Source organism: Cryptotermes secundus, unplaced genomic scaffold (genome assembly GCF_002891405.2).
Source record: "Cryptotermes secundus unplaced genomic scaffold, Csec_1.0 scaffold3322, whole genome shotgun sequence".
NCBI lineage: Eukaryota > Metazoa > Arthropoda > Insecta > Blattodea > Kalotermitidae > Cryptotermes > Cryptotermes secundus.
In genome coordinates this window covers 3,388-27,784 of record NW_019725487.1, presented here as the reverse complement: position 1 = coordinate 27,784, position 24,397 = coordinate 3,388, and the positions used below count along the sequence as shown (strand labels likewise).

The following is a 24,397-nucleotide window of genomic DNA, read 5'->3' as shown; positions in this document are numbered from 1 at the left end:
GGTAAAGTTGAGAAGATAGCAAGAAAACCATGGGTTACACAGGAGATGATGAGTAAAATGGAGGAGCGAAGGAAATGGAAGAATGTCAACAATGAAGAAGGCAGGAGGAAATACAGGAGACTGAGGAATGAATTGAAAAGAGCCACGGAAAGGGCCAAAAAGGAATATCTTGAGAATATATGTAATGAGATTATAGAATTTCAAATGACAGGACGTTATGATTTGATGTACATGAAGACAAAAGAACTAGGATGGAAAGAGAACCATGGGATTCAAAATATTGGCATCGAAGACTCCCAGGGGAATAGAATAGTAGATCAGAGGCAAGTGTTGAAAATTTGGGAAAATTATATTACAGAAATTTATGATCGACCTAATCGGCCAGAAACCTTGGAAGTGGAACCCGAAGAAGTAGATACAAACGAAAAAGGACCATATATTTTACAAAGTTAGGTGGAAAAAGCTATGAAGGACACGAGGAATGGAAAGGCTACAGGAGATGATGTACCTGGAGATGTGCTTAAGTTACTGGGAGAAGGTGGTTTGAAAACACTGACAAAAACTAATAAACACCATATATGAAACTGGGAAGTGGCCCAAGGACTTTACAGAAGTGAAAATAATTGTTTAAAGAAAAAGACAAAAACTACAAACTGCAGCGACCATCGCACAATAAGCCTTATTGCACATACAGCAAAGATAATAGCAAAGACACTTAAAAGAAGAATTGAAAGGAAAATAGAGGATATACTTGGAGAGGATCAGTTTGGATTTAGAAGAGGAAAAGGAACCAGGGATTATTTTGGGATGATGAGAATTATAGCAGAACGAACTTTGGGGGTAGATGAAGAACTGTGTGCTTGCTTTATAGACGGGCAGAAGGCATTTGACCGTGTAAATTGGACCAAATTAATCTTTAAACGCCAGACTTCTGAAATAGTGGTAAGCTTGAGCTGGCCGGAGTTTATTTAAATGCCCGCTGCTACTCTGCGTTTAAATGTTCGTTCCTGTTGGGGCGCTTAATAATGGACGTTAAATTATGAATTTATTTAGAAAATAAGAAAACTCCTTATGTAGATGTCATGTCTCCTTGTTATATGTCAATCCTACCTCTTGTGCCTAACGCCTAATCCGATGTTTTTTTTTGTTCGACATTGGAGACTTTCGCTACAAACTGTTGAACTGTGTAATCCACGTTTAGGATTCCCACTTGACAGTCGCTCTGCAACTCCGTCAATATATTCAATTCACCATTACAGGCTCTGTTGTCTCTTATTTATTCTACACTACACACGTTTCGGTCTATATATATATACTACTGTGTTCGAAACCTGCTGTTGTCCTGTTCTATTTTGTATTTAAAAGTAATGTAAAATTTTTATGAAATCTTCTATAAATTCTCAAAGTGTGCTTCTTTTGCTTACACACGTGTCTTGCGTCTGGTGTATCTGTAATATATAATAATGAGTTATATTAGTGTTTTATTTATTTGAGATATTCATATGTTATATTCTATTATTCTCTCTGTGCTTCTAACTTTACTTACGTTTTTTGGTGTGTTGGTTTCTTTTACTTTTGCCACGCTCAGCCACTTCGTTTGTTTCGTGCAGTGGTTCTATAAGGGGGGNGTTTAGGTGTTTTCCTTTTTTTTTGTTTTATGATGTCTATTGTATCTGTTATGATCTCGTATATATTCCCCTTGTTTAATATGTGGCTTGCATATCCCGATTACTACTATTAATTGTAACTGCTTGTATACATTCTTCGTACCTGGTGTAGAATGTTTTGCCTGATGTATTTTATTGGGCAGTATAGACATTTCATTTGGTAGATGCCACTTTTGTTGTATGTCAGTTCGTGGGTGTTGTTTTAGTATGTTTTGTATTGTGTTCCGCGTCATAAATGCTATTTCTTGCGTGTTATGTAATTTTGTGATTCTTCTTGTTTCCTTTCCGCTGTACGTGGAGTGGCCCATTGTGTTTCCGGTGTTGTGGGACGATGTCTGTGTTCCGTTTTTGTAAGGCTCGGTGTTTTTTTTGTATTATAATTATTATGTTAAGTCTTTTTATGACGTTTAGTTCATTTACTTTTCCTTCTACAGGTACTGGGTACGTTTTAATAAGATTTTAGTGAAATTCTATGTGTAACATAGGTAGATGCACAATATTTGTCGGATACTTTTATTATTAGCAATGTTGCTTGAGTACAAAGCCCGCATTACATAAAGTAATTAAATGACTTTTGATGCATACCACATACCGTTAATTAAATTATAATGAACTACTATACGAGAGATGTGTGCAAAAATTTTGTCAACGTTTGATTTGTGGTCACAGTGACTGATTACAAAGCTATAAATTCACTTTTACATGTGTCTACCAAATCGTTTCACAGATGTAATTCGAGACTGCGTGCAATTACGTTGCTGAAACATTAATTTTGCTCGTTTTGTCTATAATATGTTCTGTTTTGCCGACACTGCCTTTATGAACCTGTGGCGATTACGCCGAATACACAGCAATGAAAGCCTTCATGAACTGTGTCTACTACATTATGAAGTACACTATTCAGTTTTGTTAGTGTTTGTGTATCTTCTCTACTACATAGCCTACGCAGTTAACAAAGCATATTTAAGCGAACCACGAGAAGTTGTACCTTGCACTCGCTGCATCCTTGCGGGTGTAACGTCACTCTTGTAGAGAAGGCGGTGTCGTCTAGGACGTCTGTCTGCCTGGAACAAACTAAGTGAAGGAACACAATGGTGGCAGTCAAGAAACGAGAGGTCTTGCTCCAACATAAATAATGAACGGGCCAACAAAACAACACAGCATTTATTTAACATGGAAGAACGTCCAATTCTCTGCATCTAACACGGATACTTTGAAAGGAATTGTATAATACAAACAACTGATATTCCCCAGACTTATCCTGATCTTTTACTGAGATGCAGATTCTCGACGTATTGGACTGTAAAGAGTTCTGATGATGATGTATGGCAATAGGCACTAAGGAATTCTGAACTTCGTTCATCGTCCTTTAAGCTAAAGAACGCCAGAGAATATAATGTTTTGGAAACTGGGTCTGCTTAAGTCCTCAGGTGAGGGGTAAGAGACACCAAGTCTGTTGGGTCCGTTGCAAACTGCTAATCCCAATCACTGATTCATGACTGGGATTAGATCCTTGTAACGGTATCTCCCACTCCTCAACTTAGGAAGTAAACACATCCACTTTCACAGACTTCTTATTTAGTGTTCTCCAGAATACCGCACGATGCACGAAGTTCAACAACCCATTAATCCTAACCTATTCCAAATCCCAGATATATGAAATCGGAAACACTTTATTTTAACATGGAGTTTGAAGGAGCTTTGGAATGTTTTAATTATAGAAACTAGGAGATAAATGTGTATATATTCGTTACGTCAAATCGTGTCATAGAACAATAATCAGAAACCAATCCACACTAACAAGGGCTAAGTAGACACAACGTTGGTAGCATATAAGACTATTGGGACTACACGTTAATTAACAACGTAAGACAAAATATGTGCAAGTAAATGTTATTATGCCTCCAAATTGTATCAGGCTTACACATTGATAAAACTTACGTCGCTTGTAGTGTACATATGTTCTCAAACTTGGTCAATTCAATGGCAAATTAAATTAAGAATGAAGAAGATAACTCAGGTAAGATATAAAACTTCATTAGAGAAAGATTTACTTCAACTTAGCCCTCTACAAAATGTGTACTACGGCAGGTAAAATTTTTCTCGAAAAATTATAGAACGTATATCCGGGTACTAGGATAGTTGAGGAGGCATCTGGCACACTCTCTTGGTATATTAGGCAAAGTGACACATCTTGCCATATAAGATCTTTACCTACTTCCGTCGCCATATTTGACCACGCAATTGGACATCAAATACCAGCAGTCGACATTTTGTTCCTGCCCCTTCTTGCGATTAGACATTGTAACACCAAGACTAGGAATAAAATGGTGATTTTATTAAGATACTAGAAGTTCATTATACCTCTTTCTTGATCCTAGCAGCCGGATACAAAATCTTCATTTTGTGTGGAATTGCTCGAAACGCGTTACACGAAAAATTATACAATTTATATTAGATTACTGGGATAGTGGAGGAGGTATCAGCTGCTTCCTCTTGGTCTAGTCCGCAAAGTGGCATATGTTGACACCTAAGATCTTTAACTTCTTCCGTCGCCATGTTGTACCCGCCCCCTAAGGAAATTGGAGGGCGTAGATCCAGGACTAGGAACAAAATGGCGGTTTTATTAAGTTATTTAAAGTGTATTATACCTCCATCATCCTAAAACCTGGATAAAAACACCGTTTTGTTTGGAATTGCCTTAAACGTGTTTCTCGAAAAATTATAGAAATTATATCCGAGTACTAGGATAGTTGAGGAGGTATCAAGCGCCCCTTCTTAGTCGCCTTCTTGGCCTTGGTCTTCCCAATTGTCTCCTTCCTTCTGGCTTTCCCACCAATATCCTATATGCATTCCTCTTTCCCCCTATTCGTGCTACATGACCTGCCTACCTCATCCTCCTTGACTTGATCATTCTAATTATACTTGGAAAAGAGTACAACTTACTCTCGATAATATGGAGTAATAAGTAACTTTTTCTGAGTAGGTTCGTCGTCTGCGGGTTGTGGTAGGTGAGCCAGCCACTGTCTCCTCAATCTTCTTCTTACATTTTATGGGTTGCTAATTTCTGCTGCTAGTCTGTTATTGTGCCCGAGTATGTTTTGATGGTAGAGTGTTGACAATTTATATATTTCTTCTATGGCAAATGGGATTTGCAGATCACTGTAGAAATGGATTTAACTGGTTCTAGGCTGAGTCCAATGATGGATTTTAGTGCTGAATCTGCGTGTTCTGTTACCAGTGAGTGAGGGGCTGTTTGAATTACCCTCAACCTTGTCTACATCGGCCAGATGTATATGAAATGTCATGAAAAACTTAAATAAATATTCCGGTCTCACATTAAACAATGCAATAAGCAATACATGTAACTGTGTCCACATGCAGCAACATGTTGTCAAAAGCACTCCAATGTCAACATCAACTTGCTTGATAATGGAAGAGAAGCCCAGTGAAGATATCATAAACCGGTCGCAGTAACCTTGAAACCCACAACTTGAGGATGATGTATAGGTCTGCACAATGAAGGCCCAAATCCCAGAATGAAAATGCTGCATGGCAAGGTGTCATGTATGCTTGTGCAATTGTTTGAATTCGCGTTAGCACTTGGCCGCTGATTCCTGGTGGGGGGAACGAAAAGCTGCGCCGATCAATGCTTCGTGCAGCTGCTTCTTCATGCGTTGCTAGTAGCCTAACAGTTTCTGCAACTCACAGAGCAAAACACTGCAAATCTTAATATCCATTTCTAAAAAACACAATAGGGTTTCACTGTGCTCTGATTCACCATCCTTGAGCGACTGATAGATATCGGCAGATCAAAAAATTATCATTACTGCGGAAATTTATATTCTCAGAAGTAAATTTACACATTAAAAAAATGCAGACAGCGCCCAGACAGGCTTTGGACCACCCAACCACCTATCCAGCGGGTACTGAGGGTTCTTTCCCCGGAGGTAATATGGCGGGGATGTGAAGCTAAACACTCACCTCCATCTAGTGTCCAAGTCAAGAATTGTGGAGCTATACCCCCACAACCCCGTGTGTCTTCATAGCATTGTGCTTAATTAGTTAAACACAGGGGAAATTTTATCCTTTTGTACCTCAGAAAATTGAAGACATTTTTAATATCTCAAAATTTACATAAAAAGTATACTAAGAATATCCCTTAGTCAATACATTACGAAATGGACGACCGAGATGCGAGTCACTGTTAGCTCGTCGACTTACCTCCTCGCCATCACATCCACTCTGAAAACGGCTCACACCTCTTATCCAGATATTCTCCAGGAAGTAGAGCAGCCGGAGCGTGAAGATGGCCTCTCTCCTCAACCTGCACTTTGCCACGTTAAAAGTATAATTGAGAAAAAAATAATTCTCACATCGCAACATTTATTAATGCAATTAGACTTCTGCAGATGCTGAGACATACGTACTCGCATTAATCACGTCACAACAGAAGGTGATACCGACTACAGCGGGTATATAGCTTTAGTACTTAGAAGTGACGGTCCTCCGACGCGAGGTAGAAGTAGTGGCGGGGAGAGCTCCAGCATGCTGACAAGTGTGGCGGGGAATGCAGTACAGGCGTTCTCAAAAGGAAATAACTCCTTACCTCATTGTGTTGCATAGTGATGGTTTATACTCATTGATGTTCACACATCCGATGTTAAGTTTTAAGTGCCGAATGGCAGACTGTTATGCGCTACACACTATTATACACTTTTCACTGTTATATACATGAAGAGTTTATTTACATATTACACGGGTCTATTCTAAAGTGGCAACACCGGCAATGTCCGACTATTTTTTGTTTTCTTCCAGCGGAACCCAAGTCTCAAAATAATTTTCTTTAACGTGGAGATGCATCCCTGAAAATCTAATGTTTTCTTCAACTTTTCGTGAACTTTTTTTCAGAGTAGGTCTCCGTTTTTACACTATGTAGAAGTCATTAATTGTTCTTCGCAACACAGACACGTTAAAGTCGTCCAAAGTGGCTAGTGGAGATTTCCTAGGTCTTTCTTTATGGGGTGTCGAAAAGGAAGCGAAAGCCCCAGATTCGATATTTTTTGTTTCTCTTATTATTCTTCTGACACTACTTTCTGATACGCCTGTTGCCTTTGCTACTTCCACTCCTATGTTCTTCACTGTAATTGTTGGCCCGGCCTCTTTCATATACTTATATACATTGCTAACAATTTCTCTTGATTGTGAATGCAACACTTTTCCACTCAATTTACTTCGTGCAGGTGGCATGTTAAATGAGATAGGAAAAATGTACAAATATAAATAAACAAAAAATAATCAACGAATAAAAATAAACAATAAAATAAAATATTGTCACTGTCACCACTTGACTTCTGGCCCAATATTTCAATGCGACGTCTCAACTATCCTATCTCAACTGTCTTCGGGAACGACTATCCCAATACTGACTTCTTGCTATCTTGTTGCTGTCTTCTGTCAAGTCAAAGTCACATTGTGACTGACGGTCAGTCAGTCAGTAAGTCTTGGTGTCGAGCCCCATTTGGGGCTCATGACCAGATATTTATTACTGTTTGACATTCACGGTATTGTTTTTGAGGGGCGCCCTCTCTGTCTTCTGTCTCTGTAGCTCTCGGCTTATATAGGTGTTATGCGGACTGGATACCAGACACCATTCCTCACTGTTTCGTTTCTACTGTCCGCTGTTACGTAACGGGCGCAACGAACTCTCTCTAGTTCATTTCTGGGGAGACGCGTTCGTTGCTTCTGTACTGTCTACGAAACGGCTCCCTCTTCTTTGCGTTACCGTGGAAGCGCCTATTTCAAACTCACGTGTTCGGCAATCCGTTGCCTCGGGAACGCTCCTTCGCAACGGTCTGTTTGTATTCGATTTGTCGCTGTTGGAACTCAACAATTTCCATTGTAGCAGTTGCGCGGCGATGGACGTAAGGTAACGCGTCACAATATTAATACAGTAATTAGAGAATAATACACTCAAATACGAGTCCTAGAGTCAAAACATTTTAACTTGACTGTACAAGGAAGAATGCTTTTGAGACGACTACTCGCACTGAATGCAGACGAATGACTAATCACAGCACCCCTTAACTTTCACGAATGTACCTACCCATCCACGGCGCAGCTTTTCCTGGACTGTCAGCTCTAAGTACTAGAGCTTTAGCTGGAAAAGTTATGGGGAAAATGTCACTATCTACACTAAGGACATAGACGTTTACTACGGAGGAATTTAATTTCGCGAAGCCAAACGATAAGGAACTTAAAGAAGAGTAGTATATTAATATCTGAAATAGCTTTACAGCTTTAGAAATAAACGGGAAAGTGTTTGGTATTATCAAAACTTCTTACAATTATCATTCTCACGAAGAGTATGCGGGGGCACGCTGTAGCGTAGTTGGTTGAGGCACTATGCTACAAGCCGGAAGGTCGCGGGTTCGAGTCCCGATGAGGTCACTGGATTTGTCAATTGACCTAATTCTTCCAGCCGCACTATGGCCCTCGGGTGGACTCAGCCTCTAACAAATGTATACCAGGAATCTTCCTGCGGTGGTAAAGGACGGCCGGCACGTAAGGCTGACGTCACCGTCATCTGTGAACCGACTGTCTAAAAAATTTGAAAACCTCGACGTCTCAAAACCCTATGAACTTCCACGGCCTGTTACAAGTAGAGCTTTACCTTTTACTTTTTACGTACAGAAGGCGAAGCAAAGAGGCGTCAAACAACACGATTCGTGCATACATCCCCTAGAATGTAAGCAGCAGTGATACTTCCCTATTCTCCTGTAAAACTGGTCGTACATCGGCGTCTTTATAACTGTACTGTCTGGAACTGTTTTTCTCTACCTCCGGTAAGGGTGGAGATGCATGTGCGGTTCAGCATGTCTATGTTACTGGATGTATAGAAGACCCTCTATTCGTTTGAATTACAGAATGGCAAAAGCTAGATATATTGAGGCTTCTCTATTTTCCTTCAACACTGGCTACACGTGTGTCCGGACCTGCTTACCGCACTGCCTTCATTTACGCTTCTCTATATGCCTGTATTAGTGACCAAGTACAAATGTCTCTACTTCCCTGTAATACTAACTTATTGACGTCCCTCCACTTTCCGGCAATACTGGCTAAACATAAGCGGCTCTGTCACTTTGTAATATCGTCTCTCTGCTACTCTATAATACTAGGAAGACACATATTCACTGCATCGAATTTTCTCTGTTTACAATACTGTCTGTACACACACATCCCTGTCTGCTTAAATATTTCTGCATTGAAGACCGTCTACTTGCCTGTAACACTTTTTATGCAAACGCGTCGCTACTGCCCATAGAGACGCACATCTTCAGGCTTCTGACATGTCAAAATACTCGCTTCAAACTGCTATAACACTGAGTGCAACAACTCGTTTCTTGTCTCTGATACTAGTCATATGGATCTGAATCGCCTACCCGTAATCATACTGTATATTTAAAAAGAAAACTCCGTTGCCTTTACTTCGCAAGCGAACTATACCGATCGAGCAACAGCCGCTTGTCGGCGAAGTGAGTGCTAAATTTTGCGGATAGAGGGTGTCGCGTGTTCAACGCAACGGATCCCCAAGGTTGTTAATCTCGGGTTTCTAGGCACTTAGATCCTATAATTTGCCACAGTACTGTTGTGCCCGGATAGGGGGCAGTGACTGTACTCACCCCCTATCGGACGTCCGTGGATATCTCTTAACCTACGTTGTGGAAAGCATGCTGCACTGGGAGGGTCACAAAACTCGAGTTATTCAAACAACAACAAGAAATGAAATATATATAATAAAATTGAAACCCTTATACACCTTTACCGTCTAAAACACATTAAACCACCAAAATAATGTACCCAAAGTTCTACTGAACCATCAGTGACCCGACCACAGACAAGTACTCACCCGCGCTAAACATGAAGCACAGGAAGAGCAATGGCGCCATCCCCAGGTCTTCAGCAGGCACACTTTGCTTTTTCTCGTTCGTTTCTGGCAACTGCTAGAAACAGAGTGTCTGAAACGACCTCTTTTCTCAATCCCAAGATTCAGCTTTTTTTCAATTTCGAAAGCTGCGCGTGCGAAATCCCTGAGGTCGGCATCTTGCCGGACATGCCTTGTCGCGCTAAGCGAAACCTGACCGGGTCTTCCCACTGATGCTTAAGCAGTCTTTTCTAAAAACAATTCGCTCGACTGCCAAGGACTGTCTCCTCGCCTTCCGGCCAGCCGTCTAACATTTCAACTTAAACACACAATCTTACAAAACTAATGAAATGGGCTCAACAATGCCCCCACGTAAAATGGAAATATTAACTCCAACGAGTTGAGGTTTTCATCCAGACCTCTTACCACCTTGACTCACTTGGTCCATGGCATCTCAAATCCACCTCTACGATTTCTCCAACACAACGAACACCAAGCTGTAACCACGTGAGCGTTTACAAAAACAGTTAGCTACTATATCACAACAAAAATAGTAAATACAACACTCAAACAGTATATGCGGAGTATGCAAAAAAAAATACAAATTTAAACAGTGGCAAAGTTCATGGGTGAGTCCTTTAATTGTTCAAATAATTCACTCATTTATGGCAGCAGTTATTCTGGGCCTTTGCGTGGGGTCGTTCTCGCTCAGTTCAGGAGCTGAAATCTTCCGGGCTGAGCGAAGTACGTTCGTTCAGCGGCCTCTGGCTGGGCAGCTGGAGCTGGTCCGGATACCGTTTCTGCCTCCGCCCGAAGTGACGCAGCGGAATGTGACGCCGTGTCCTCCACATTCTCATTGGGAGTTTCGACAGAGCCAAAGCGATTGGTCACCCCTGAGTCCATAGCTGGGACTCTGCGTGTGGCCGGTTGATTCGCTGTCTGGGACGCATATGGTCGTTGGTCAGTGGTACATGGGAGAACTCTCCGGATCAGGAGGGTTATAGGACGTCGCCAGTATTTAAGGGTGAGGATTACAAATGGCAGGATAATGGCAAAGGCGAACAACATATACAACCAAGTTACTTGGCTCGTCATAGCCCCATCAGTAGACACCGTGTCTAGGAGATCTCTCAGCTCGACATAGGGCTGTTGGTTGACGTGCGAACTCTGTCGCGCGACGGTCTCCAGGGCCGCAAGTGCACGGCGTGTCCGCAACTCATCGTGCGTGATTTGGCGCCGTTCCTCAGGCGACATCAGCTCGGGCAGGTGTGGGGGTAGAACCTGGTTGCTGGTGAGCGACACATTCGTATAGCCATCCGACACCGGCAACAGAATAAAGGCCTCAGAATAAAACTGACAATGAATATCATCCATTAGTATGCCCGTGTGAGATAATTCAATATTAAAACTTTGGGTGGTGCCATTCCCTTTACATGTCTTCGTAACAATAGTTGGCGAGGGCAGACTATAAATCCAAAAAGGGCGAAATCCTTTCGCCTGAAGCCATACGGGGTTAAATTTTTCATTTAAAATAACCTTCCGGCAAAATTTATGTGCAAAATCTGTCTGGCCGAAGTATAAAGCCGAAACGCAAGTCGCTTGATTCTTATGTATAAACGGAAAAGTGGCTTCACAAATAGTAACTGACCCCTTCCTACATTGTTGCAAGTCTGCCGTCGCCAGGGGGGAGTAGTACTGCCTGTTTTCGGTCACTGCTAAATAAGGTGCTTCTGGTTCAATTTGAATGTGTCTTCCCAATACATCTGAATAGGTTGGTAAAGGAACACTCTTAAAAAGGGTCATAACTCGGTCGGCCCCTCTCAGCGGGATGCGTACTATGAGCCGAATGGTCGTAGCGGTAGCGTATGCCTGCACAGTCGCAACCTCATAGTACACATACATATTTTCCACAGTAAAACCGGCTATTAGCGAAACATCCTGCGGCAATCTCAAAGCAACTTCTTGTAAAATTTTGGATAAGTTATGCGGAGGAATCAGAACTGAAGATAGCCTTCCAGCGGCGCTGATTTCTAACCCCTCTTGCAGTTGTATGACCGATTGCTGTAACTGCATCACCGTAAATTCCAATTCGCGCATGACGCGTGAAACATTTGCCTGAAAATTTATCAATGTTTTCAAGTTCTGAATTTCGTCCTCAACAGATTTCTGATAAGTAAGAGCGTTAGTAATCACACTCTTAAGAACGCGAGTCACGGTTGCCAATCCCATAGCATTTTCGGAAATGGCATCATCTATGGATTTAAGATAGGTTAATTGCTTTTGAATGGCGTGAATCACTTCCCCTTCTCTTGTCTTTATGTGCTCCACTGTGGTATGCAATTCTTGCATTTGCTGGGTTGTTGCTACCCCGAATAAAAACTTAAGAATATCTCCTCCCACATTAATCAGCCCTCTCCTCCTTCTATGATTCGAGCCTGCGTCAGTAGGGGTGGGTAACAATTTGACAAGGGTGAGTAATTCCTGATTTACTTTATTTACGGCCTGATGGGCATGATTCACTTCTTCCCAATCTACTAAGTTAGTCTGTTGGCCTCGGTGGTTTCGGTTCCATTCCAGCTGCTTAAATACCTGTTCGATGTCTTGCAGCGTACCTTGATACCACTGAACATCGAAATTAATCACCACATTCCAATAATTTCCAGTGACTAAAATTTCGCGTTCTCGGAGGAACACGAGTCCCCTATTCAGTTCGGGTGTATCCCCTATCCCAGCACCTACACCTGTAAGTAAACAAAAAGTTAATTGTCTAAGTAACAAAACAATTCATAATTTAAATTTTCCTCCCAGGGAGTGGTCGCAAGTTATATCGAGGGGGGTGCTCAGTGCGTTCCTCGTGTTCCGGGACGTTCCCTGTTTCGGGTAATCCGCTCGGGCGGGGCTCGGCGTCCGTTTCCTCGGGGTCACTACCTTCACCCTCTCTTTCTGTCGGGGTCCCATCGGACGCTACTGTGTCTTCCCCTTGCCTACTCCGTAACCAGTACCTAGCCCCCGTTTCCCTTCCGGTGTCGGGTGTCTTGTCGGTGGCTCTCTGAACCTCCTGATGTCTACTTGGTTCCCAGGTGGGGTCCTGACTTCGATCCTCGGTCCTCTCGCCTTTCAAAGTGGTTGGCGTTAAGTCGAAGCTACCATCATCCTCCACGTGATCATGGGAGGCAAGTGGAGTTATTCCCTCGTCATTCGCCTCGTCCTGACCTCCGTCTCTTTCCTGAACCCTTAACGGGATATCCCTTGTCCCACTTGGCGCGGGGACAGTTTTCACGCAACATTTCTTCATTTTGTTAACATTTACCACCAGCTCCTTCCTTTGGGATACTCGCACAAGATAATTCAAATCGGACAATCTACGTACCACCTCGTAAGGGCCCCTCCGCCTAAGCCTAAATTTTGGACAACCACGTTTGACCTTGCTCATCTGACGAAGATAAACCATTTCACCGGGTTGAAAAATAACTAATCTCGTTCCCTTATCATACCATTCATTCTGCCTCTCTCTGCCCACCTTATTATTTTCCCTTACAACACGGTACGCCTCCTCGAGGCGGTCAGCCAAAGTGTCAATGTGGTCCTGAATCAAACTACGGTTATCTTTCGGTTCCCCCTTTAAAAATTTTCCAGTAGTGAGGTCATCCTCCATGGGAAGGCGCATCTGACGTCCGTGTAGCAAGTAAAACGGACTGTATCGAGTAATGGAATGAGGAATGGCCCTATGGGCCATCAGGGCGTAGTTCACGAACTCATCCCAGTCATTCCCATACTTATTTACATAGTGGCTCAAGGTTTGGTTGAGCCCCAGATGAAATTTCTCAACCTTGCCTTGCATCTGCGGATTGAACGCAGTGGAGTTAATTCTTTTCACCTGCAGCAGCTTGCACATCTCCTGGAAAAGTTCCGACATGAAGTTGGATCCTTGATCCGATGATAGAGCCTGAGGACAACCCAACCGTGAAAATATCTCCGTAACAAGAGCCCGTGCAACATTCGGAGCGTCTTGCCGTGGTATGGGGATAGCTTCCGGATAACGGCTAAAGTGGTCTATGAAAGTAAGAAGGTACCGATTTCTCCTCTTTGTTTCTGGATAAGGGCCACATATATCTATAGAGGTCATTTCGAATGGGGAAGTCGTCTCAGGTAACTCTCCCAAGGGTGCAGTGGGGTGTCGCCCTACCTTAAACTTGGCACACGATTCGCACTGCCTCACGTACGTTTCCACATCCCGGTCCATATTGGGCCAAAAGTAGTTAAGTTTAATTAAGTCTCGGGTCCGTTTCACTCCCTGATGCCCTGCAAACACCTTATCATGATGCATTTCGATAATGGGCTGTATCAAGTTATGAGGTACAACCAACTTTCCGTTTTCCAAATTTGGTCCCGCGTACAGAAGCCCATCGTCACTGATAAAGAATTTTGACCTCGTATCTGTGCTAATTTCATCCATTATTTCTTTACAATAAGGATCCTGTTGCTGTCCCGTGTAAACAGTCTCGCGAGTGAGGGTTTCGCCTGACTCAGCACTTTGACATCTCCGGCTTGCGGCTCCAGTAGCAACGGAAGCAATATGTCGCGATAGGCAGTCCGCATTTACATGCTTCTTGCCTGCCTTGTGTTCAATTTCAAAATCATATTCAGATAATTTGAGAACCCATCTAGTCAATCGGGCACAATGATGGTTCTTCACCGTGATCAGCCACTTAAGGGCGGCATGATCGGTAACAATTTTGAATTTTCTCCCATATAGAAAACACCTATGTATTTGTGTACCAAATACAACAGCTAGTAACTCCTTCTGAGTCGTACTGTAATTTCTTTCCGCAGCATTGAGCATACGGCTAGCAAAGCTGATAGGCCGTTCCTTCCCATTCTGCAGCTGACTGAAAATGGCAGAAATAGCATAATCAGAAGCATCTGTACTAAGAATAAATTGCTGATCAAACCGAGGGTGCGCCAGCACCGATTCGGATGTCAGGGCGGCCTTGAGATCATCGAAGGCCAGTTGCTGGGAATCTGTCCAAACAAACTTCTCGTCTTTTCTCGTTAGTTGTGTTAAGGGCCGACTCATGGCTGCGTAATTTCTTATAAAAGCCCTATAATATCCGGATAGGCCTAAAAATGAGCGGACATCTTTCACCGTTCTTGGCCGTGGGAATTCTCTGATGGCTGTAACTTTACTCGGGTCTGGCGCAACGCCGTTGCTATTAACAACATGACCGAGATATACCACCTCCGGAACTGCGAAAGTGCATTTGGCGACGCTTAATTTGAAATTCGCCTCTCGCACGCGTTCAAACACCAACTTCATTCGTCTCATGTGATCTTCAATCGTTTCACTGAACAGCAACAAGTCATCCAAATATACGAGTACCTCTACGTCACGCAACCCCACCAACATGGCATCCATGACGCGTTGAAATGTCGAAGGGGCGCCTGAAAGACCAAAGGCCATTTTCTCGTACCTAAAACTACCGAATGGGGTGACGAATCCGGTCTTATCCTTATCCTCCTCCCGTATAGGAATATTCCAATACGCGTTTTCGATGTCCAATAACGTGAAATATCTACTCCCCGCCATAAGTGAGAGGTTGCTCTTGATATCAGGTATGGGGTACACTGGTGTACTCGTCACTGAATTTAATCCTCGAAAATCGGTACAAAATCTATATTTTGGAATTCCGTCCGGTGATTTCTTGGGGACTAAAATCACTGGCGCCGCCCACGGCGAGGCGCAGGAAGTAATAACCCCTTTAGCCAACATCTCATCTAGCTGGCGTCTCATCTCCTCCCTTAATGCATAGGGTACACGATATGGGTTCTTCTTAATCGGCAGGGCGTCCCCTGTCCGAATCTCGTGATAGCCCTTCGTCGTAGTGGGTAGTACCCCTGTGCTGTCGTTACAAAATAAATCTAAATATTCTTCAAGCACTGGTAACAAGACTTGTTTCTCTTTTTCGGTCAAGTGATCTAACTTCTGCTCTAGTTTCTCCCTTACTTCCCTGAGTTCCTGAGCATCTCTTGTGCTAACGGAACTAACCCGGAAGTTCGCCGTTCCCTTCCTCCCCGGGTAGCGAAAATCAACTCCTGCTTGCTCGGTTGGAATCTCCCCAAGCGGCTCGGCCTGTCCCAAGCGTATATTCTTCCCCAACTCCAAATATTGACCACGGGTATTCAACACCTTTAATACGCAGTACCTAGGCCCGTTATCCTCTCGTACGGTCATGACCCTATCGAGCCTCTCACTCTTTCCACTGGTACCAGATTTCCTGTCATTTCCGCCTAGGCTTCGCATTTCCTCCAATTCTCCTGCAGTAAAAATCCGGCTCGCTACTCTAGCTACGTACGCACCCGGCGTACCTAATCCCAAGGGCTCAATTAATATCTCCCGGGGCAACTCCACCCCTTTACTCTTCTCTATTTTCCCTACTACCAGTCCCTCAGACAACGGGGGAATGACGATTGGCTCCTGAGCCACCACGTTCCAAAAATCTATACAGGATCCTCCCGGGCTCAACCCTGGGTTAGGTACTTCAACCGGTCCACCCGACGGCGTCAACCTTGGGCTGGCCAAGCCCGCTGGTGACACCCTCTGTGTCGTCCGGCATTGGCGGTGGACTGGCGCACACCGCTCGACCGTCTGTCCTGATAATTGATGGTGTGTCCGTCCTAGGACTAGCGTGTCGGTTCGTAAATCGATACACGCCCCCATCCGTCTGAGGACATCAGCCCCTAGAACACCACTATATTCCGTATCCAGGGGGGCTATCAAAAACTCATGGGTAAACATCTTTTTCCCCACCCGAAATGTTATCAACTGCGCTCCTACTGTTTTCAATTTAGCTCCCGTGATCCCTCTTGCTGCTGTCCGTGTAGCACGAATATCTGACGTATTAATTCCCGGCTTCATCACGCTCAGGCTGGCTCCTGAATCTACTAACACCTGGTGGAAACTTCCTTCTATTTCTATTTCTAGCAACAACTCTGGGCCAGTAATTCCTACGTGCGACCGACCTACCGTCGTGCACTCTATTGCTGGTTCGACGCTGGGGATCTGGACGTCGAACCCTGACCGTTTGGGTGCTGGGCAGCTCGAGAAAATTTTGGGCAGTCTCTGCGTCTATGCCCAAACTCATTACAATGGAAGCACTGGATGCCTGACGAGAGAGTGTCCTCAGGTGGGCCCCAAGGCCGCGCTGGTCCCCGAAAGCTTTGCCTGCCTGATCCGACCCTTCCTCTACCTCCTCGAGTGAGCAGAAGGTCGCGGGAGGGTGGGTCCCTCCGCCTAGAGCTCTGATCTCGCCACGACCTCCGACCTGACGTCATGGAGGGGGTTTCTTGTCGGCAATCCCTAGCATAATGCCCTCTTTTCCCGCAACGGAAACATTCAACGTCGCTCCTAGCGGTAAATACCTTCTTGACTCCTTCGGTTAGCTGTTTGTGTTTCTCCACGTTTTCTACTGTGACCGCTAACCTCACCGCCTGCTCCATCGTGCTGGGCATCTGAAATTGTACTTGTTGCCCCACTATGCCCCTAAGACCGTGAACATAGGCTGCCAACAATCTACGTTCCGCCTCCTCATTAATTATACGCTGGGTCCCTTCGTCGTTAACCTTCCTGATGGTTCTTTGACACATCTTCCTACAACGGTCACTGAACTCCTCCGCGCTTTCGTTCTTCCCCTGAACCGCGTCCTGTAGTCTAGTATAGTAATACTGGTCAGGGAGCTTGTCACTGAACCTCTCAATCAGTGCCTGCCTCAGAACTTCGTAGGAACATCCATCTCGACCTAGCTCTTCCCTTCCATTCAAGAACTGCAGGGCCAACCCTTGCAATTTGGCCTTAACAATGAAAGCTTTATCGTGGCTAGTCCATCCACTCACCTTGGCCAATGTCTCTATCTGCGTTAAAAACTCGTATACAGATCTCCCCTTACTTTCCCCCGTCCATTCCTTTATCCCGGCTACAAGTGAAACGTCCTTGCTCTGCCCTCTGTGGGCCTCCCCAATTCTGAGGGTTTCCAACTGAACCCGTAGTTCCTCCATCTGTGCTTGGAGAACCTCCATTTCCCCCACACGAGCCATGCTTCACGCCAAAGGGCCAACGTGTATCTACTGTAAGCTAACCTATGTTCGTAGGTGTCCCACAATTTCTTTCAAAAGCAATTCGCAATGAAGTTCGACCACTCACTGCTTAAATTTATAAACATATGCATCTTCCCTTGAAAATAATTTTAATAAAAATTAAAATAAGTCACAGCGCCACGGCAAACATATTTGATCCCTACAAATCCGTATGTCTAGTTACGGCAACACATAAATCAAAACACTGCCACTTAAACTTGTGGGTGGTTAAAAGTTATCCACGTCTCCTAAAATTTCTTAACCATCTCCGGTGCGTAAGCCCGGTAATTCGAGCAGAATAACAACATCGCGCCGCTTGCCACCAATTTGTTGTGCCCTGATAGGGGGCATGGACTGTACTCACCCCCTATCGGACGTCCGTGGATATCTCTTAACCTACGTTGTGGAAAGCATGCTGCACTGGGAGGGTCACAAAACTCGAGTTATTCAAACAACAACAAGAAATGAAATATATATAATAAAATTGAAACCCTTATACACCTTTACCGTCTAAAACACATTAAACCACCAAAATAATGTACCCAAAAGTTCTACTGAACCATCAGTGACCCGACCACAGACCAGTACTCACCCGCGCTAAACATGAAGCACAGGAAGAGCTATGGCGCCATCCCCAGGTCTTCAGCAGGCACACTTTGCTTTTTCTCGTTCGTTTCTGGCAACTGCTAGAAACAGAGTGCCTGAAACGACCTCTTTTCTCAATCCCAAGATTCAGCTTTTTTTCAATTTCGAAAGCTGCGCGTGCGAAATCCCTGAGGTCGGCATCTTGCCGGACATGCCTTGTCGCGCTAAGCGAAACCTGACCGGGTCTTCCCACTGATGCTTAAGCAGTCTTTTCTAAAAACAATTCGCTCGACTGCCAAGGACTGTCTCCTCGCCTTCCGGCCAGCCGTCTAACATTTCAACTTAAACACACAATCTTACAAAACTAATGAAATGGGCTCAACAGTACCTGTTTCCAACTGATGATTCAACTCGCTTCACGCCATTGATACCGACCATACAGATATGAATCGCCTTCCCGTAATCCTTCTGGCTGTATAGGCGTCACTATACTTAGCTCCTATAGCTACTGGCTGTAAGTACGCATCTCTACCCATCTATTACTTTAGATATACTGACGTGTCTAAATTTTCCAACAATACAGTACATGTATAACGTCATGCATCCGCCAGAAGTACTGGTTGTTCTGACATCACAATACTTCTCTATAGCATTCCCAACGGATTACTTTATAGCTGTCTATAAAACTGGCACTCGCTGGTGGTGTTGCGTCTCAACTTGCTTTAACACTCGCCACGAAATCAAGCATCTATACAGCTGTACCGGATGTTTATTGCGTGATGGCGACTTGATAACCAATGGTAGCAAAGGAAATAACTGATTGGTCAGTATAAAATTAAAGAATACCTCAATTTTAAAAATTAAACCAATCAAAGATCAACTTATGTGAAAAAAAGCCATTCAAGTCTTCAAAGCGTCGGATAAGCTTGGCTTCCATAGAGTAGACACCATGACTTCAACTTCCTATAACATTTGCTGTACTGATGCTTCTCTACTATCATATAACACTATGAATAAGAGGCTACAACTACCAGTAGCACTGGCTGCAATGACAACTTTCAGCGTACGTGAAATAACGGTTCCATAGGCTCCATTCGCTTCCCATTAACACTAACTATATATACGCCGTATCTACCTGCCTGTAATAATGGATTGACTGAGTCTGACTTAGGCCATAATACTGGCCAAACATATGCTACTCTAGTTGTCTGTACTACTGGTTATTAGGACGCCAAATATAATAGCCTGTAATACGCGTCACAAATAATCCGTTCTAGCGGTATACACATATAATAGCTATAAGCTGCATTGATGTTTCAAATTGCCTGTAAGGCTGGTGACGCATTCTCGTTTCTAAATAAATACCTGTAAATAGGGATTATGGACGACTTATAACATGTCTGCAACACTTGTCATATACGTATATATACGTCATATACTTTGCAGAACGCTCCCAAGTGCATGATATCAAAATTATCGTGATTGAATATTACAAGTTCCAACAGTTCCCGAAATATTCTCTTTTCAAATGTCTCCATTAAATTTTGTTATGTTTTTCGACAAAAGTGAAGGATATACATATACTCTATATTAAATGTATCCACTCCACNCCACTCCACAATACAAGTGCTCATATATTCGATAGGGAAATAACTGATTACGATCTCAACCTAAGAAAATATCCTTCAACAACCTCCTATAGAAACCAACACATCACTATATATGTTCTCGACTAAGCTATAAATTACAATTACAAGAATGTCAGCTGTAACAAATCGTGCTTTCCTGTAAAGAATGTGATTTTTAAGCAGTTTATCAGATGGAAATAAAATAATTCCCTCATGCTGTATACTATCTGCTACCACATGTAAGCCTAGAAGATCACATGCCAAGAATGCAATCAGCTGTCTATCACACCGAAACACACATCTAACTTACAAATCACTTGCCATCATTCTTCATGCTATAACACATACTCTACACACCACTGTGCACTTTTTACACTGTCACTGAACACGATTGCCAGCATAACACCAATGACAACATGTCTTTCAATTAGCATACAGACTTCTTACAAGCAAGAATTTTCCATTCAAACAAGATATGTCTATACAAGTGGAGACTTCCGAATCCATTGTGCGTCAATTGAAATCTTAACATTCTCAAACACTACAAAACCTCACTATACATCACTGTATATATCGCACACAAAAATATAACGTTACACAAACTAATTTAAACTACGCTTTACACTCGACATTATTGTGACCAAAATAACGTACTTTATACCCAACACACTGTCACACAGAACTAAGAAATAAATTCAAAAAATAAATTCTTCAATGGCAACTAGAAATTCACTTTGCACCCTCTTCTCACAAGTACTTATAATAATGCAAAAAAATATATATATCATTCTGACTAATAATAAACTGCCACCTCTCATATACAGGGCTACCTACCAATACTACTGCCTCTTTTCTGTCATACCAAATATGCACTCATAAAATCTAATTCACTCTGTATCCATATAACCACTAAAACACACTTTATACAAACCACTGTACATACTTCACACGAGATTACTAATAACAGTGCAAGAATAACCTCAAAAACACATTGTCTCTCAAAACACACAGACTATTCTTATATGCACTTACTTTCGTTAAATCAGTAAATGTTCGTTATGGTGTATTCTTCCCTCACACGTACTTCAGCTGTATGGTTCAGATGGAAAACAATTCCATTTCGTTGTGGAACAGAGGAAACACAAGTTTGTCAAATTTAGTGCACTCGCCATTACTCGGTCCAGGAAAATATACACATTGAAGCCTACCATTTCCACTATCTCACTGAATATTTCAAGTTGTACATTCAGGCAAATCATTAATCACAACTAGAACATATATGTATACAACCATACACATATAACACCGTCTTATTATTTATAAACACATCTTCATACCAGGAAAGAAACCTACCTTCATCTTGTACACCGGATATTTACGTCACAGTGACAGGGCAGCCAACCGCTTAACATGACTGAAAGAGAAATATTCCATTATCAGTTCCATTACAGGGCACTAATTTTTCAAACTATTTTTACACATTTTCTTGTACAATTTATATTCTACTTCCTATTCAGAAGGGATATTCGGGCGAAATATATGCCAAGCAGTCACACAATTGGTCGCGTATCAATTTACAACAAAGAAGGGAACGACTTCACTGAAAAAAAAGATTTTTCGTCATAATGTTGTGCCATTGGAGGGAAGCATAATGCCATAATATGTAATGCTCCGTAGTTTTTGTATCACCGTGGGGGAATCTCAAACTCGTGAGGTGGGAGCGGCGATTTCGACACAATCTAAGCTATCACGTAGGAAAATAGCATCGGAATATAAGAGCACAGATTCATATTATTGGAGGAAAAACAGTCCACACAGTCAATTTTATACAAACGTCATATTTCGAATTATATTCCATGATACGACAGTCCTGTATTACGTTCGGTGAAATATCACCTTCGTAAATGACGTCACTCTTAGGTGTGGCAGTGAACTACTGCGCATCCAACTGTATCTCAGGGGTACCCTTGGGTACAAATCGCTGATGTTAGGTTGGGTTAGGTTAGGTTTGGTTTGGTTAGGTTAGGTTAGGTTTGCGCAGTAGACTACTGCGCATCAATATCAATCTTGGAGGGGGCGAAGCTCGTTAATTTACACTGATGTTAGGTTGTGAGTGTACATTATGATAGGTGTGCGAAAATGACTACTGCGCATAATTATGGTCACTTGAGCACGGTTTAGCCGTCGGAAAAATCTTACGATTGAATGTCTCTGATAGCGTATCAAATCATTATTTATTTATATGGGACATGTTATTTCCGAATTTTTTCACATGATAAACTCTTGCATATATTTTTCTGTTATTCTAATTACGTAATCTATTAAACCTGGCATATATTTCGATATTTATAATGGTCGTAAGTGCATTTTTTCGAAATACTGACATTGCAGAACGCTCCCAAGTGCATGATATCAAAATTATCGTGATTGACTATTACAAGTTCCAACATTTCCCGAAATAATCTCTTTTCAAATTTCTCCTTTATTAATTTTAATATGTTTTTCCACAAATGTGAAGGATATACATATACTCCATATTAAACGTATCCTCTCCACAATACCAGTGCTCAAATATTCGATAGGGAAATCACTGATTACGATCTCAACCTAAGAAAATATTCTTCAACAACCTCCTATAGAAACCAACACATCACTATATATGTTCTCGACTAAGCTATAAATTACAATTACAAGAATGTCAGCTGTAACAAATTGTGCTTTCCTGTAAACAATGTGATTTTTAAGCAGTATATCAGATGGAAATAAAATAATTTCCTCATGCTGTATACTACCTGCTACCACATGTAAGCCTGGAAGATCACATGCCAAGAATGCAATCAGTTGTCTATCACACCGAAATACACATCTAACTTACAAATCACTTGCCATCATTCTTCATGCCATAGCACATACTCTACACACCACTCTGCACATTTTACACTGTCACTGAACACGATTGCCAGCATAACACCAATGACAACATGTCTTTCACTTAGCATACAGACTTCTTACAAGCAAGAATCCTCCATTCAAACAAGTTATGTACATACAAGTGGAGTCTTCCGAATCCTGTGTGCGTCAATTGAAATCTTAACATTCTCAAACACTACAAAATCTCACTACACATCACTGTATATATCGCACACAAAAATATAACGTTACACTACAGAATTTAAACTACGTTTTACACTCGACATTACTGTGACCAAAACAACATACTTTATACCCACCACACTGTCACAAAGAACTAAGAAATAAATTCAAAATATAAATTCTTCAATGGGAACTAGAAATTCACTTTGCAACCTCTTCTCACAAGTACTTATAATAATGCAAAAAAATTATATCATTCTGACTAATAATAAACTGCCACCTGTCATATACAGGGCTACCTACCAATACTACTGCCTCTTTTCTGTCATACAAAATATGCACTCATAAAATCTAATTCACTCTGTATCCATATAACCACTAAAACACACTTTATGCAAATCACTGTACACACTTCACACCAAATTATTAATAACAGTGCAAGAATAACCTCAAACACACATTGTCTCTCACAACACACCCACTATTCTTATATGCACTTACTTTCGTTAAATCAATAAATGTACATTATGGTGTATTCATCCCTCACACGTACTTCTGCTTCATGGTTCAGACGGAAAACACTTCCATTTCGTTGTGGAACAGAGGAAACACAAGTTTGTCAAATTTGGTGCATTCGCCATTACTCGGTCCACTTAAACCTACCATTTCCACTATCTCACTGAATATTTCAAGTTATACCTTCAGGCAGATAATTAATCACAACTAGAACATATATGTATACAAACATACACAAAAACACCGTCTTATTATTTATAAACACATCTTCATACCAGGAAAGNTCCTCGAGGCAAGGACAAGCTGACGCGACTCATTGCAGAGAGCATTAAGGGCAGACACATTCCAGTTGTCATGGGTTTTCAGAATCATTTTTTAGGATAAGGAGTGCAAGTAAATTTTATCAAGTAAAAGAAATTACAAAAGAAACTAATCTTTCAGACAATTATGTTAGTGAACCAATAGAAATCGGAAAAGGTAATTGCAGTCTACTAAATTCAATGAATAATAAAGTACTAAGAATATTCCATCAGAATATAAGAGGATTGAGAAACAAAACACATGAACTAATAAGCTCCATGAATTCAAATCTTCCACACATACTGTGCCTTACTGAACATCACATGAAACAGCTGGAATTAGAACATCTTCACTTAGAAAATTATAATTTAGGTGCTAGATACTGTAGGAAAACACTGGAGAAAGGAGGAGTGAGTATTTTTGTACATGAAAACCTAAAATTTACTAAAATAAATTTAGAAGATTATTGCAAAGACCAGGATCTGGAAGCATGTGCTCTAAAGTTAGACTCTCCTTTTTCTAATATTTGTATACTGACTTTATATAGAGCCCCA

General features: G+C 42.1%; 1 protein-coding gene across 1 annotated transcript; it reads right to left on the bottom strand.

Moving 5' to 3' along the window:
* Positions 1–16,466: 16,466 nt before the first annotated feature.
* Positions 16,467–17,745, bottom strand: LOC111863478. The gene is made up of 2 exons (XM_033751082.1): positions 16,796–17,745; positions 16,467–16,711 (listed from the first exon to the last, which is right to left on the bottom strand). The coding sequence occupies exons 1-2, from the start codon at positions 17,680–17,682 to the stop codon at positions 16,627–16,629; spliced, it is 972 nt and encodes a 323-aa protein (XP_033606973.1). The 5' UTR covers positions 17,683–17,745; the 3' UTR covers positions 16,467–16,626.
* Positions 17,746–24,397: the final 6,652 nt, after the last annotated feature.